Source organism: Neomonachus schauinslandi, chromosome X, assembly GCF_002201575.2.
Source record: "Neomonachus schauinslandi chromosome X, ASM220157v2, whole genome shotgun sequence".
Taxonomy (NCBI): domain Eukaryota; kingdom Metazoa; phylum Chordata; class Mammalia; order Carnivora; family Phocidae; genus Neomonachus; species Neomonachus schauinslandi.
Genome location: NC_058419.1, coordinates 112,142,034 through 112,158,221, shown reverse-complemented (window position 1 = coordinate 112,158,221; position 16,188 = coordinate 112,142,034). Strand labels below are relative to the sequence as shown.

The 16,188-nt window shown below is 39.6% G+C and overlaps 1 protein-coding gene across 1 annotated transcript in view; it reads right to left on the bottom strand.

The window, feature by feature from the left end:
* The window catches only part of SCML2 (Scm polycomb group protein like 2), a 66,014-nt gene extending 51,620 nt beyond the window's left edge, over positions 1-14,394 (bottom strand). The window contains exons 1-2 of the mRNA XM_021683691.1: positions 14,181-14,394; positions 9,272-9,360 (exon numbers count right to left, since the gene is read on the bottom strand). Of these exons, the coding sequence (XP_021539366.1) occupies positions 9,272-9,360; positions 14,181-14,379 (288 nt within the window). The 5' untranslated portion in view covers positions 14,380-14,394. The remainder of the gene's footprint in view (positions 1-9,271; positions 9,361-14,180) is intronic.
* Positions 14,395-16,188: the final 1,794 nt, after the last annotated feature.

Below are 16,188 nucleotides of genomic sequence, written 5' to 3'. Positions count from 1 at the left end.
GCATCAGGCTCCCCGCTGAGCGGGGAGCTTCTCCCTCTGACCCTCCCCCCTCTCATGTGCTCTCTCATTCTCTCTTTCTCAAATAAATAAATAAAATCTTTAAAAAAAAAAATTTTAAGATTCAAACTCTAATCTAAAAAGATAACCCAAATGTAACAGTATGTCATCAATAACACTATTAGCTGACAAGTAAAAAAAAAAACAGACAATGATTATGGACAAAATGCAATTTATTCTCTAAGATTTTCATACTGTTTATTAATTCTTCTAAATTTCATGAATACTCTACCAAAGTTACTTACATCAGTATAGCCATACAAACATATATTAACAGAGCTCTGGAAGAAAACAAATATATTGATTTTTAAAAAACCAAAGGAACTGCTCCTTTTTCATAAATAAATGAAAGGGTTTTATCTCAAAACAAGCTACCTCCAGATTTAGATAATTGGCAAATGGTTCCCTCTGCTGTCCACAAAAGGTAATGATATAAAGTAGCTTTTAAAAATGTTTTTAAAGAATGTTTTATATGTCATCATCAGTTCTTGAATGACTTCCTAAACACAAAGATATAATGTGTAGGGGCGCCTGGCTGGCTCAGTCGGTAGAGCATGCAACTCCTGATCTTGGGGTACTGAGTTCAAGCCCAACGTTAGGTGGAGAGCTTACTTAAAAAAAATATAGATAGATAGATAGATAGATAGATAGATAGATAGATAGATAGATAGATAGATAGATAGATCTATATATATATGGTAGTAAAGAACGCTCTTTTAACCCCTCTCCTTGCCTACCTACCTACAATATGCTTCTCCTTAAAGGCTATTTCTTTTCATATCCCACAGACTCTGAGGCCAAGTGTGAGCATTATCTGCATTACCCCTCCGCTTGCAATATTCTTACCCTTGTAACCTCATGGTTCCTTCTCTCTCTTTCTTCAGATCTTCACTCCAATGGCATCTTCTCAGCAAGACCTTCCTGGCCAACCTATCTAAAATGTCACTCTCCCTCTTCCTTAGCAGTTACAACCATCAAACATAATATAGATTTTATTTATTTTGCATGGTTTATTATGCATTTCCCCAGCCAGAAGGCAAGCTCCATAAGGACAGGAGCTCTTTCACTGCTTTGTTTATGGCTGTATTCCCAGAGTCTACTCCTGACCACAGACTCCTATCCTTAACTTCTACTTCCTTACTTTTAATCAACTACTTCTTTGACCTCATCAAAAATTCTAGTCCTTTAAGCTTCATTTATTTATTCACAAATATTTACAAAGTGCCTACTAATGTCAGACACTACTGAAGGCTCCTGATATACATTAAGTAGCAAAATAGACAAAAACCCCCCCCTTGTGGTATTCACATGCTTAGTAAAGAGAAAGATGAGAAACACCATAACATAAGCAAAATATATTCTATGTTAAAAATGATAAGTGCTGGGGCGCCTGGGTGGCTCAGTCGTTAAGCGTCTGCCTTCGGCTCAGGTCATGATCCCAGGGTCCTGGGATCGAGCCCCGCGTCGGGCTCCCTGCTCCGCGGGAAGCCTGTTTCTCCCTCTCCCTCTCCCCCTGCTTGTGATCCTGCTCTCACTGTGTCTCTCTCTGTCAAATAAATAAATAAAATCTTAAAAAAAAAAAAAAAAGATAAGTGCTATGCAAAAAAAGAAAGTAAAGCAGAGCAAGGGCAATCCAGAGAAAAATGTAAGGGTGGGGTTGTGCAAAACTTTAAATAGGGTGAGGAGCCTGGATGGTGCAGTCGGTTAAGCGGGACCAACTCTTGGTTTCAGCTTAGGTCCTGAGACTGAGCCCTGTGATGGGCACCCCACCCCCTGGCACATGCATGCGCAGGAGCTCTCTCTCTCTCTCTCTAATAAAATCTTTGAAAATAATAATAAATAAATCTTAAAAAGAAACACTTTATTTTTTTTAAGATTTTACTTATCTGAGAGAAAGAGGGAGAGAGAGGTGAGGGGTAGTGCACGAGTGGCGGGGGGAGGACAGAGAAAGGGAGAAGCAGACTCCCTGCTCGGCAGGGAGCCCAATATGGGGCTCGATCCCAGGACTCTGGGATCATGACCTAGCCGATGGCAGATGCTTAACCGACTGAGCCACCCAGGGGCCCCAAAAAGAAATACTTTAAATAGGGTAATGAGAACAAGCCTCATATGGAAGGTGACATGTGAACAGAACCCTAAAGGTGATTATTAACCACGCAGTTACCTACAGGAAGAGTATTCCAGGCAGAGAGAATAGCCAGGGCCAAGGCCCTAAAGCAGGCGATGTGTCCACATGTTCAAAGAACAAGGAAGTGAGTGTGGCTACAATTTAGTATGCAAGTGAGAGAGCAGTAGGAAACAAGGTTAGAGAGATAATGAGGGGTCGTATGGAGAGCCATGGAGGCCACTATAAGGACTCTGAGTTTTACTCTGAGTAAAATGGTGAGCCCCTGGACAATTTTGAGCAGAGAAGTGATATAATCTCATTTATGTTTTAAAAGGAATATTCTGGTTACTGTGTTGACTACAAACTGTAAGGTTATAAATAAAGAGGTCAATGAGGAGGCTACTGAAGTCATCTAGGTGAGAGATAAAAGCAACTTGTACCAGCTGATAGCAAGAGAGATGTCAAGAAGTAGCTGGATTTTGAATATATTTTGAAGGTAATGCCCATAGGATTTCCTTATGGACTGGATGTAGTGTGTGAAAGAAATAATCACCAAGGTTTTTGGCCTGAGCAATTGGAATAACAGTTACCACTCCTCGAGATGGGAAAGGCTGCAGGCAGAAGTCTGAGATGTCTATTGGACATCCAAGTGGGGATGTTGAGTGGATATTCAAGTCTGAGTTGGGAACAAAAAGTCTGAATTGGAAATACCGATTTGAAAGTCATCTGCATATAAACTGTATTTAAAGCCAGGAATTAGATGAGATCACCAAGGAATTAATACAGATCAGAGTTTCTCAACGTTGGCACTATTGCCATTTGGAGTCAGAACATTCTGTTGTGGGGGCTGTTCTGTGCACTGTAGGATATTTAGCAGTGTCCCTGGTCTCTACCCACTAGATGTAAGTAGCACCCCCCCCCACACACACACAGTTGTGATGAACAAAAATGTCCCCATATATTGCCAAATGTCTCGTGCGGGGCAAATCGCCCCCCTTCCCAGTTGAGAACCACCGATAGAGATAAAAAAGTGAAGGGGACCAAATACTCTAACATTCTATAAAATTCTTTCACATCCAGGTTACAGAGCATCATGTCACCCAAAATCGACTTATCCCGCTGTCATTTTATTATCTCCAAACCTTAATTCAAGATCACCATGGGATGCCTGGGTGGTTCAGTCGGTTAAGTGTCTGACTCTTGATTTTGGCTTAGGTTGTGATCTCAGGGTCACAAGATGAAGCCCCGCATCAGGCTCCACACTGAGGATGGAGTCTGCTTGAGATGGTCTCTCTCCCTCTGTCCCTCCCCCCGCCCCGCTTGTGCTCTAAATAAATAAATAAATAAATAAAATTTTAAAAAAAAAAAAGATCACCATCCACTTTACCTATTTATACTTAGTTGCTGAACACTGCTGGAGAAAAGTCCCACATGTTTATTATATGTAGTACCATTTATTTAGTGTTCATCCTTAGCTGAATCCTCCAAAATATTGTCATGTGTCCCTAGGCCAATCTTTTTCCCATCTCATACAGCTGTTGTTCCATTTACCATTCATTTTAAGACAAATTTTATGTATCCTCATTATATGTTTATTATTTTGTTAACTTTCTTCTCAACCAGAGAGTAAGTTCTCTACCCCAGTGCTGGAACACAGCAGACATTCAATCTATGTATGAATCCTTCCCTCCAGCCTTTGTCAGTTGCCTATTTCACAGAGTAAACTGAGGCTATCAGGAATGAACTCTTATCGATATTCTGCCCCCAAAACTACAAATTTAACTCTACCTGAGGACACTTTTCACCTGGTCGTTAGTTCTTGCTAATGTAACCAATAAACTTCCTATCCACCAAATAGTCAAGAATCAGCTTTCCTCTCAACCGACCTTTATTAAGTACCTGATATAGCTACTTATACATCATAAAGGTGAGTGGGTATTTCTCAAGGTTCTAGCCTTGATACTCTCCTCTTCTCCTTCTAGGTATTCTCTCTAGACTAGCTTTTTCATTCTCAAGGCTTCCATCGTTACCATTTAAACTAAAAACTGCCATATCCACATACCCAAGCCAAACCTTGTTTTTAAGTTCTGAACACTTTACTTCCAACAGTCTGCTAGTAGTCATCCCTCCTCAAATTTCCGAGAGGCCCCCTGACATGTCCCAAACAAAACCCATTTTCTCCCTCTATATGTATTCATCTTTCTGTATTCTCCAACCTTTCTTCATTTAACAAACAAGTATGTTCCAAGACCTATGATAGACACCGAGAATACAAAGACATTAACTGTTCAAAAGGAACTCATAGTCTAGGAAGAGACAATGAAAATAATAATATAATCCAATTCCTATAAAGATTGAGATATGCGCAAGGTGCTAAAGAAGCATAAGAATAGAAAGGGGGAATTAGGGAAGATACATTGGAGGATTTAATGCCTAACTAGAAACTTAGCGTTAACCAGAGACAACCAGCTCAAAAAAGGATCATGGTATCAACAGGCTATCAGAAACAATTTAGAACATAAAATACAAAGCAAGGAGTGGCAGCCATAATCCAGATCATACAGCACCTTAAAGGCCATATTAACAAACTTACACTTCATCCTGAGTGCAACTGGGAACTTCAAGAGTTTTAAGCAAGTGAATGATGTGGTTAAGGCTCCTGTATCAGATATTTCTGGCAGTTGTGTGGAAGGATGAAGGTTAGAGGCAGTTACAAGGCTAGCTGAACAGTTCAGGCAAGAGGAAAGCCTGCACAAGGGGCAGTGGTGGTAAGGTTAGAAAGAGACATGAGAAAAAATAATTAGGAAGCTAAGTGGGTGGGCCTTCCTAATTAAATGGATATTCAGAGGCCACGGTCAAGAAGGAGTAGTGATTTAAAATGGCTCTTGGCAAAGTTTCAAGCTTGGCTGAAAGAGCACCCACAAATCAATGAGTAAGAACAGAAATCCAACAGAAAAACAGGCAAAGGCTATAATCAGGTAATCCACAGAAAAATAAAAGGCCATTAAACACATTTTAAAAGCTCAGTTTCACTGGTAATCAGTTCAGTGCAAATTACAGCAATGAGATACCATCCCCACCCCCAACTCCCCCAGAAAAAGATAAATAAAATTTTTAAAGATCAATGATATTTGATGCTAGTGAAAGTGTAGGAATAGAAACATCTATACAATAATAGTGGAGCATAGCTTGAAACACCTGTTGGGGTTGCAATTTAATAGTATATATCAACACTTAAAGCACACATTCCCTTTGAGCCAAAAATTCTACTTCTACAAATACAGCCTTCACACTTATAAAGAAACCTCTAGATTACAGATGACTTAAACAAGAATATGGACACAACCTAAACATCCATCCTTAGGGACAGATTAAACCAATTATGGTAATCCCTACCACAGACTAGTACAACACAACCTAAAATACATATGAAGCAAAATGGAAAGGTTTCCAGAATACACATATTTTAAGGGTAAAAATAAATCACAGAACAATATTCACAATATATTCAAATTTATGTTTAAAAAAATGAAAGCCCATATATGTCTGTGAATGCACAGAAAAAAGTCTAGGAGAACACAAATAAAACTTCTATTTGGAGAGAAGAGGGTGGAAAGGAGGAAAGGATGGGACAGATAAAAAGACACGCATTTTTTACTCTAGCTAAGTGCGTATTTTGATATCCTCTCTCCAAACATGAATTACTTTCATAATTTTTAAAAATGAAAAACATAATGTGTGTGACATGTGGCATGTAACTAGCTAACAAAGCAATCTGATAATAAGTAAAATAAATCCAATGGCTTTTCTAAAGCCACAGCCCAAGCTAATAGTGTTTAATAAAGACTACTACTAAACATCTCTTTTGTTACTATTCTCACATATGCTTTACACATTGCCCAAAGGGCCTGTGTCCCTTGCTGGGAGGTGGAAGGGCAAACCCACTTTCAGGCACTCTTGCTACTCAAAGTGGCACTCAAAGAATTTTTCTTTGCAATGCAAGAATCACATTAATTGATGTTTTACACATCCTTATGTCTTTAAGGTTCTCCAAAACCTTTTAAAACCTTAGCCAAAGCAGTCTTGAAAAAGAAGAACAAAGCTGGAAGTATCATAATCTCAGATTTCAAGATATACTATAAAGTTGTAGTAATCAAAACAGTATGGTACAGGCCAAAAATAGACACATAGATCAATGGAACAGAGTCCAGAAATAAACCCACACTTACATGGTCAACTGATTCACAACAATGGGGAAAAGACAGTCTCTTCAACAAATGGTGCTGGGAAAACTGGACAGCTACACGCTAAGCAACAGAACTGGACCACTTTGTTACACAAAAACAAACTTGAAATGGATTAAGAACCTAAATGTGGGGGCGCCTGGGTGGCTCAGTCGGTTAAGCATCTGCCTTCAGCTCAAGTCATGATCCCGGGGTCCCGGGATGGAGCCCCACATCTGGCTCCCTGCTCAGTGGGAGTCTGCTTCTCCCTTTGTCCCTGACCCTGCTTGTGCTCTCTCTCGTTCTGTCTCTCAAATAAATAAATAAAATCTTAAAAAAACAAAAAACAAGAAACCTAAATGTGAGATCAGAAACCATAAAATTCCTAGAAGAAAATACAGGCAGTAATTTCTTTGACATTGGCCACAGAAACATTTTTTCTATGTGTCTCTGTTTTTCTATCTTTCTACTTTTCTATATGCCTCCTCTGGAAAGGGAAATAAAAGCAAAATTAAACCATTGGGACTACACCAAAATAAAAAGCTTCTGCACAGCAAAGGAAACCATCAACAAAACAAAAAGGCAACCTACTGAATGGGAGAAGGTATCTGCAAATGATATATCTGATAAGGGGTTAATATTCAAAATATATAAAGAACTTAGAGAACTCAACACCAAAAAATGAAATAATCTGATTTTAAAAAATGGGCAGAGAACCTGAATAGCCATTTTTCCAAAGAAGACATCCAGATGGCCAACAGACACATGAAAAGATGCTCAACATCACTCATCATCAGGGAAATGCAAATCAAAGCCACAGCGAGATATCACTTCACACCTGTCGGAATGGCTAAAGTCAAAAAGACAAGAAATAACAAATGTTGGCGAGGATATGGAGAAAAAGGAACCCTGGTGCACTGTTGGTGAGAATGCAAACTGGTGCAGCCACTGCGGAAACCAGTATGGAGATTCCTCAAGAAATTAAAAATAGAATTACCCTATGATCCAGTAATTCCACTACCGGGTATTTACCCAAAGAAAATGAAAACACTAATTTGAAAAGATAAATGCACCCCTATGTTTACTGCAGTATTATATACAATAGCCAAAATATGGAAGCAACCATCCATATGGATGGAAGTGTCCATCCATAAATGAATGGATAAAGATGTGGTATATATACATATATATACAATGGAATATTAGCCATGAGAAAGAGATCTTGCCATTTGCAACAACACGGATGGACCTAGAGAGTAAAATGCTAAGTGAAATAAGTCAGTCAGAGAAAGACAAATACCATATGATTTCACTCATGTGGAATTTAAGAAACAAAACAAAGAAAAAAGAGACAAACAATAAAACAGACTCTTAAATAGAGAACAAACTGGTAGTTGCCAGAGGGGAGGTGAGTGGGGAGAAGGGTAAAATAGATAAAGGGGATTAAGAGTCCACTTACCTTGAGATAAGCACTGAGAAATGTATAGAATTGTTGAATCCCTTTTTTAAAAAAAACTACAATATTTACCATTCTTGACATAAATAACTGTAATAAAATTTAAGTGACTGAAAAAAGAATCAGGGCAGAGGGTGAGAAAGAAATATTTTGACCCGTAATTTAACTAAAACTTGGCTTTTATTCACTGTTTCTTAACATAGTGTACTCTTTCAACATTTTCTCAAGAGCATAAACTATCTTCGGAATTTTCCCTCTTTGTTATATAACAAATATTTCCTTATAACAAATGCTTTCTGATGACTGTTTTTAACATTCTTTTACTTCTGAAACCAAATCTCTCTAAGTAACTTTCAAGTGGTTTTTTGGCCCATCATCATTTTCTCCAATGTCGAAGGATGACTAATACAGCAAAGTGAGGGGAAGCTTCACTTCTGAAGGTAAATAAAAAATAGCAATGAATATGTGCTTCCAGTAGAGCACTCCTTTCATATCTAGGGTGAAGAAAGAGGGTACAAATTCATTTTGACTAGTGGGTGATTATAACTGAGACTTTTTTATGACTTGCTGTTATGGGCTGAAGCGTGTCCCCACCCCTGCCATATTCATATTTAAATCCTAACCCCAGTACCTCAGAATGTGATTTCATTTGGAGACAGGGTCTTTAAAGAGGTAATTAAGTTAAAATGAGGTCATCAGGGTGGGCCCTAATCCAATGACTGGTATCCTCATAAGAGGAGGAAAGGAAGACCCAGACACACAGATCATGTGAAGACACAAAGAGAAGACAGCCATTTACAAGTCAAGGAGAGAGGCCTCAAAAGAAACTAAGCCCGCTGATACCTTGATCTTGGACTTCTAGCATCCAGAGCGGTAAGAAAATAAGTTTCTGTTGTTTAAGTCACTGTAATGAACTGAATGATGTCCTCCCAAATTCATAAATTGAAGCCCTAATCCCCAATGTCATTGTATTCAGAGATAGGGCCCTTAAGGAGGTAATAAAGGTTAAGTGAGGTCATAAGGGTCAAGTCCTAACCCAAAAGGACTAGTGTCCTTGTAAGAGGAAGAGAAACCAGAGATACCTCTCCTTCCCCACAGGCACAGAGAAGAGGCCATGTGAGGACACAGCAAAAAGGCGGCCATCTATAAGCCGAGGAACGAGGCCTCACTAGAAACCAACCCTGATGGCACTTCGATTTTGGACTCAGAGCTCCCAGGATTGTGAAAAAATAATTTTCTATTGTTTAAGCCACCCAGTCTGTGGTACTTTGTAAGGGCAGCTCTAGCAGATTAATACACGTGTCAATCCAGTAATTTAAAAAGAATTTTTTTTTTCCATATCGGAGAAGACAAAGCATTTCAGTGCCCCTATTAAAACAACAAAACTACAGCCCAGGTGACGGAAGCTTTTTATAACATCTTTCTTACCTTCTTAAAGAATGTCGCAGGTGCCATTTCAGATCCATTCAGTGTTCGTAAGAGGAACATTGGCCAAGATGACGCATTCATCTGATACCCTATTTCATAAAATAAATCAGCGTGAAAAAGTCTCCCTGTGACATTACAGCAAGTTGGTAGAAAAAAGAGGTTTTGTTTACCATTCTTCTCCAGAGAATGACTTTCTTATTGAGAAACTAAGGACATAGCTAAGAGAAGCAGATGCACCCTCCAATCAGTTCTACTGTACGCACTGTACTACTTGGCAGCAATGCTACAGTAGGGGTAGAAACTCTCATTTTAGAGAAGCCACTAGCTAGAGGTCACCAACATACATGTATGTACATTAGGAATGGGCCATAATACTAGGGGTGATCCAAGCCAAAACCCACAAGAGCTTCCAGTCCCCACCAAGAGCCACACAAGCACAGCAAAGGCTGCACAAGACTTCCAGCCCTTCTTTTTCCTTAGAGTCCCTGCCGCCTTCTTTCCTTTCAGAAAGACAGTTTCTTGTGAAACTCAGCAAACGTACACTTATGATGCATTTCACTGTATATAAATTTCACCTCAAAATTTAAAAAAAACTGTAAATAAACACTGAACTCTAGTTAATGATATGCATGCTAAAGTATTGAGGGGAAATGTACTAACATCAAAAACTTCCTCTGAAATACATTTAAAAATAAGATGGATTGATGAATCGATAGAAAGGCAGATAGATAAGGGATAAAGCAAGCATGTAAAATGACAATGGCAGAACCTAGGTGATGGGTATGTGGGTGTTCACTGTAAAATATTTTCACCTTTTCTGTATGTTTGAACTTTTTCATACAATGTTAGGAAAAAAGATAGCTCTCACTTTAGCAATCTTTACACACACTAAACAAGATCTTCTCTTAGAATTTGTATCAGATGAAATCAAAATACACTCAACAGGTGTCTTTTTTAGAGATCTCATCAATTAATAGTGAATATCACAGCATCTGGCACATGCAACAGGGGGTAGAGGTCTGCTAGTTGTATTGCTTTATTGCAATCCGTTTCATGCAACACTTGCCTGCACTGATGCCAGAATTAAAGAGAACTTGCCAGCATTCCTGATGGATACATGCATTAAGATAGGGAGGCACACGAATCACTGGCAATCACTGCCAATATGTCCATCAGTAGGATTAACCATGCAAAAAAGTTCAGACAGAAAGTCATCCTATAATAATCCTATACCAAAATCCCCTTAATCTGAGGGGGGAAAAATTGGGGGAAGAAGAGGATTTATTATATACTCCCTTATAATAAGTCAGTATTATTAGTGATATCTAATAAATAATCATCCACAAAATGGATGTGCCACACTGTGGTTAGAATATTGCATAAAAATAATTCTCTGGTCCTTATGCCTTTCTCTTAACCCCCATCTTATCCTATTACATCATGTAATCATCATCATTGCTATCATCATCATCATCTTAATTTGACATTTTTCTTATTTCTTTAATTGCCTAGGGGCACCTAGGTGGCTCAGTCGGTTAAGCAGCTGCCTTCAGCTCAGGTCATGATCCCAGGGTCCTGGAATCGAGCCCTGCATTGGGCTCTCTGTTCAGCGGGGAGCCTGCTTCTCCCTCTCCCTCTGCCTGCTGCTTCCCCTGCTTGTACTCTCTCACTGTCTGTCAAATAAATAAATAAAATCTTTAAAAAAAAAAATCTTTAATTGCCTGAAGTCAAACATCGATTAAAAGGCCAAAAATAGATGAAAGTGCACATAAAAACTCAAACACAGATAAAACTAATCTACAATGTTAGGAAGTCTAGACAGTGGTACCTTTGGGAATGGGAGGTTTATGACGGGATCAGCAGGAGTGGGGCTTCTGGGGTGCTGATAATATTCTGTTTCTTGATTTGGGTGATGGTTATATGGATGTGTTCATTTATAAGCTGTACACTTACAAACTGTATACTTTTCTGTTTGCATGCTAAAACTTTAAAAAAGCTTTTAAATAATAACCTTTAAGGTTTAAATAACCTTTTAAAAAAGAAAACCAAGTAAGTTGTGTTATAAAATGGAAACTGAACTATTCAAAGCACCTAATGAGCAAATTGGCAAAAATAGTCTATTTTTAATATGTACTATCAAAACATATATTAATCAGCACGTACTGCTATGTATTTCATATTTTTAATTAAAAAACTCTAAAAGTCATTTGAAAAAAGAATTATCATAAATCTGGCTATGTGTTTGAAATGTTGGCAATCACGGCAGTTATGCTTCCTTTAAACAAAATTCCAAAAACATATTATCATTTGTAAACAAATCAAATCCAAACAGGGAAGCACTATGCCTCAGGTTTACACTTCTGTCTCTTACAGAATTCTGTAGGATATAAGAGATATTTAAAACATAAATGATATGAAGAAAGAAAAGAAGGTAAAAGGCAGAAAAGACACACACCCTAAACCACCTTCTTGGAATAACACATCTCTAATTAGTTATTTTTTAATATTTTAAACCAAATTAGGAATAATTAACAATTAGAGCAAGAAAAGTATAAAAATATATTGCTAAAAGAGTGGTAATTATTAATATCTTAAATTTTGGGTTCTGAGGAAATTTTTAACTATAGTAGGAAACAAAAAGAAATCCATTCTCTCATTGTGCTTTACACTAGAGAATTTTCATTTTCAGCATTGTAAAGAAGAAACCAAAACTAATATCTACCATTCACTCAAGACTATAGAAGTAATAGGGACGCCTGGGTGGCTCAGTTGGTTAAGCATCTGCCTTCAGCTCAGGTCATGATCCTGATCCCGGAGTCCCAGGATCAAGCCCCGCATCGCATTGGGCTCCCTGCTCAGTGGAGAGTCTGCTTCTCCCTCTGCCCCTCACCCCGCCCTCATGGTCTCTCTCAAATAAATAAAATCTTAAAAAAAAAAAAGAAGACTGTAGAAGTAATAAAGGAAATCACTTATTTTCTACAGAATAACAGAGTCCATCTAAAAATATTTTGGGGGGCCAGGCTTTTTTTTTTTAAGATTTTATTTATTTATTTGAAGAAGAGAGAGAGAGCACAAGCAGGGGGAGCAGTAAGCTGAGGGAGAGGGAAAAGCAGGGAGAGGGAGGAATAGGCAGAGGGAGAAGGGCAGGGAGCCTAATGCAGGGCTCAATCCCAGGACCACCCCCACCCCACCCACCCACCCACCCCACCCCCGCCCACATCATAACCTGAGTCAAAGGCGGATGCTTAACTGACTGAGCCACCCAGGTGCCCCCAGGGGTTTTGTTTTTTTTAAAGATTTATTTATTTGGGGGGGGAGTGCACATGAGCACAGGAGGGAGGGGCAAAGGGAAAGGGAGAAAGAGTCTCAAGCAGACTCTGAGCTGAGAACAGAGCCCAACGTAGGGCTCTATCTCATGACCCTCAGATCACAACCTGAGCTGAAACCAGCAGTTGTATGCTTAACCAACTGTGCCACCCAGGCACCCCCGGAGTACATCTGAATATTAAGAGAGAACAGGGATGGGGCGCCTGGGTGGCTCAGATGGTTAAGCGTCTGCCTTCGGCTCAGGTCATGATCCCAGGGTCCTGGGATCGAGCCCCGCACCGGGCTCCCTGCTCAGCGGGGAGTCTGCTTCTCCCTCTGCCTGTCACTCCCCCTGCTTGTACTCTCCCTCTCTCTCTCCCTCTGGCAAATAAATAAATAAAATCTTTTAAAAAGAGAGAGAGAGAGAGAACAGGGATGCCTGGGTGGCACAGTTGGATTTTTGGTTTCCTCCAGGGTTGTGGTCTTGGGGTCGTGGGGGTCGTGGGATCGAGTCCTGTGTCAGGCTCTGCACCGAATGCTGAGTCTATAAAGTTTCTCTCCCTCTCCCTCTACCCCTCCCTGCCTTGTGCACACACGCTCTTTCTCTCTTTAAAATAAATAAATAAATCTTTTAAAAATAAATAAATATTAAGAGAGAACAAATTTGCCCGAAACTGGAGTCACATACTTTTTAGCTTTCAAAAACTTGGTCAAAATTGAGAGTTTTGTACTTAAAAACCTTTGCTCATAAAGTTCCATCAATCTCCTTTTCAAAGATCTAAAGGTACTGACCCCTACCCCTCACTATGATTTCTTCTCATTGTAGTTATAATGAAACTTCCAAGTTTGAAACTGGGGTCTGGATGTGGAATCATACCCTTCACCTGGGCTCCCTGCCATGCCAAAAATGCTGAATGGCTCAACAGACAATAATGTGGGAGGAAGTGACTCAGTAAGAAATGCTACAAACTTCTCCCCCAGAAGAGTTTCTGAATCTGCATGTGTGACCCAGTAGAGCTGCTTCTGACATTTCAAGTTTGAAGACAGCATGTGTCTTGCCCTGGAGTGGAGAACCTTCAGCACACATATGCCACATGTGTACTGACACGAAACTCTGTAACATATGGTACTGAGTTGATCTCTCATACATTCCCCACAATAACCATCTATTTGCAAAAATGCCTGCAAGAGATTTCTAAAAGGCTACTTCAGGGGCATATGGCTGGCTTGGTCAGTAGAGCAAGCGACTTGATCCTGGGGTTGTGAGTTCGAGCCCCACATTGGGTGTAAAGATTACTTAAAAATCAAATCTGGGGCGCCTGGGTGGCTCAGCTGGTTAGGCAGCCGACTCTTGATTTCGGCTCAGTCCTGATCTTGGGTCATGAGATCAAGGCCCACATGGGGCTTGATGCTCTGTGCAGAGCTCCCTCCCCCTCTGCCCCTCCCCCTGCTCACACACGCTCTCTCTCTCAAATAAAAAATAAAACCTTTAAAAAAGTAAAATAAAATCTTAAAAATAAATAAATAAAAGGCCACTTGAAACTTTTTCTACTGAATATTACATTAATAAGAATATGTTACTTTAAAATTTGTTTATCCTTACCCAGTGGAGGCTGAAGTAAGTCCCCTTCCTTTTCACATGTCCCAATAGGCTGTATGTCTGGAGAATCGACAAGTCTCCAAAAATCATTTCTGTTGTCACTACCATCCAGTCTTAAACGTAGCCTGGCACCAGTAATTCCAACAACCGTGGCTATACAGATTGAAGTCATATTGCGAGGGTCATGGGCTTCCAATTTCATACCAACTTTGAAGTCATTAGCTGGTGGAACCTTGGACTGTACATGTTACATATGTGTGTGTGTGTGCACACACACATACACACACACACACACACAAATAAAGTTTTGTTAAAATGCATCAACTGTAAGAAAAACAAACGGTCAATTATGTTACCAGAATACCTGTGAAATGTTTTAAGTAACAGTCATAGCAGATGGTGAGCAAAAGAACTATAAGGGTCAAGGAAAAGATCTTCTCCAAACCCTTTCCTTGGCTTGACATGCAGCATAAAAACACTGCCCATTGCTGGTCTTATTCCTTTGTCCACTTCCAGGCAACCCAAATACAGCCTATAAAATGTACCCTTAGTGGCTTTCTAAAATAAGAATCTGATTAGGCCATTCCCCTTGAAATAAACCAACTGGCAGCTCACCACTGCCTAAGTCCAAGTCCTCAATACAGTTTAAGAGCCCCCACACCTTTAACCTTATTCCCACACTATCACCTCTACCCACTTTGTCCTCCAGCCACTCTATGCTATCCCTCAATACTCAGGTTCTTTGTACATCCATGTGCCTTTGCTTTGGATGTTCTCTCTGCCTGGAATATCCTTCCCCTCATTCCAACCATCTCAGATATCACCTCTTCTGTGAGCACTCCCAGTACAGAGTTATCATACTTTTCATAATTAATTATTTACATGTCTGTCTTTCCCTCCAGATGGACAATCATAAGGGCTTAGTATACCTGACACAGAGCAAATTCTTAATGAATGAATGCAAATAAACCATCTGGCCCTTAAGTGGCATTACCACAATCCCATTATCTCCTCACACTGCTAGAACCTAACAATCACACAGACATCCCTCAACAAATTAACAGTTCACATTAATATATACAACATCTATACAATTTTGGCATACCTGTCTGAAACAATCTGAAGGGGCACTCAAAGATCCAGTCTCTTTCAAGTAATTTTCCCAGTGGAAATCATCTGAAAAAAATATATATATACACAAAATAGGGGGTTTTTCAGTATATATATGTATACTAACTTTTAGGAGTAAAATGGGACTTTAGTTCCATATCTCGTTTAAAAAGGACTTCCTAAAGAGCAGATTCAAATTTCCTGATCTGCATTTGATTACCAGCATAGAAATAAAAAGACAACTTTCTGATAATAATGGCTCTGATATAATTACACTCCAGATCTTCTCCATGTAATGAGGAATTAGCACAATGATTCTAAAAATGTAGACTCTAAGAACAACTAAAGGATTTTTTTTATAGAGTAATAGCAAATTCTACTCATCTGTCTCTAATATAAATTTATTCAAGACATGTGTATACTCGGGGTGCCTGGGTGGCTCAGTCGTTAAGCGTCTGCCTTCAGCTCAGGTCATGATCCCAGGGTCCTCGGATTGAGCCCCGCATTGGGCTCCCTGCTCAGTGGGAAGCCTTCTTCTCCCTCTCCCACTTCCCCTGCTTGTGTTCCCTCTCTCGTTGTGTCTCTCTCTGTCAAATAAATAAATAAAATCTTAAAAAAAAAAAAAAAGAGGGCGCCTGGGTGGCTCAGTTGGTTAAGCGACTGCCTTCGGCTCAGGTCATGATCCTGGAGTCCCTGGATCGAGTCCCACATCGGGCTCCCTGCTCGGCGGGGAGTCTGCTTCTCCCTCGGACCCTCCCCCCTCTCATGTGCTTGCTCTCTCTCATTCTCTCTCTCTCAAATAAATAAATAAAATCTTAAAAAAAAAAAAAAGACATGTGTATACTCAAGACCATTTCATCCCATTAATGTGAAGCCACTTCTTTTTTTCATGGAGAACTAA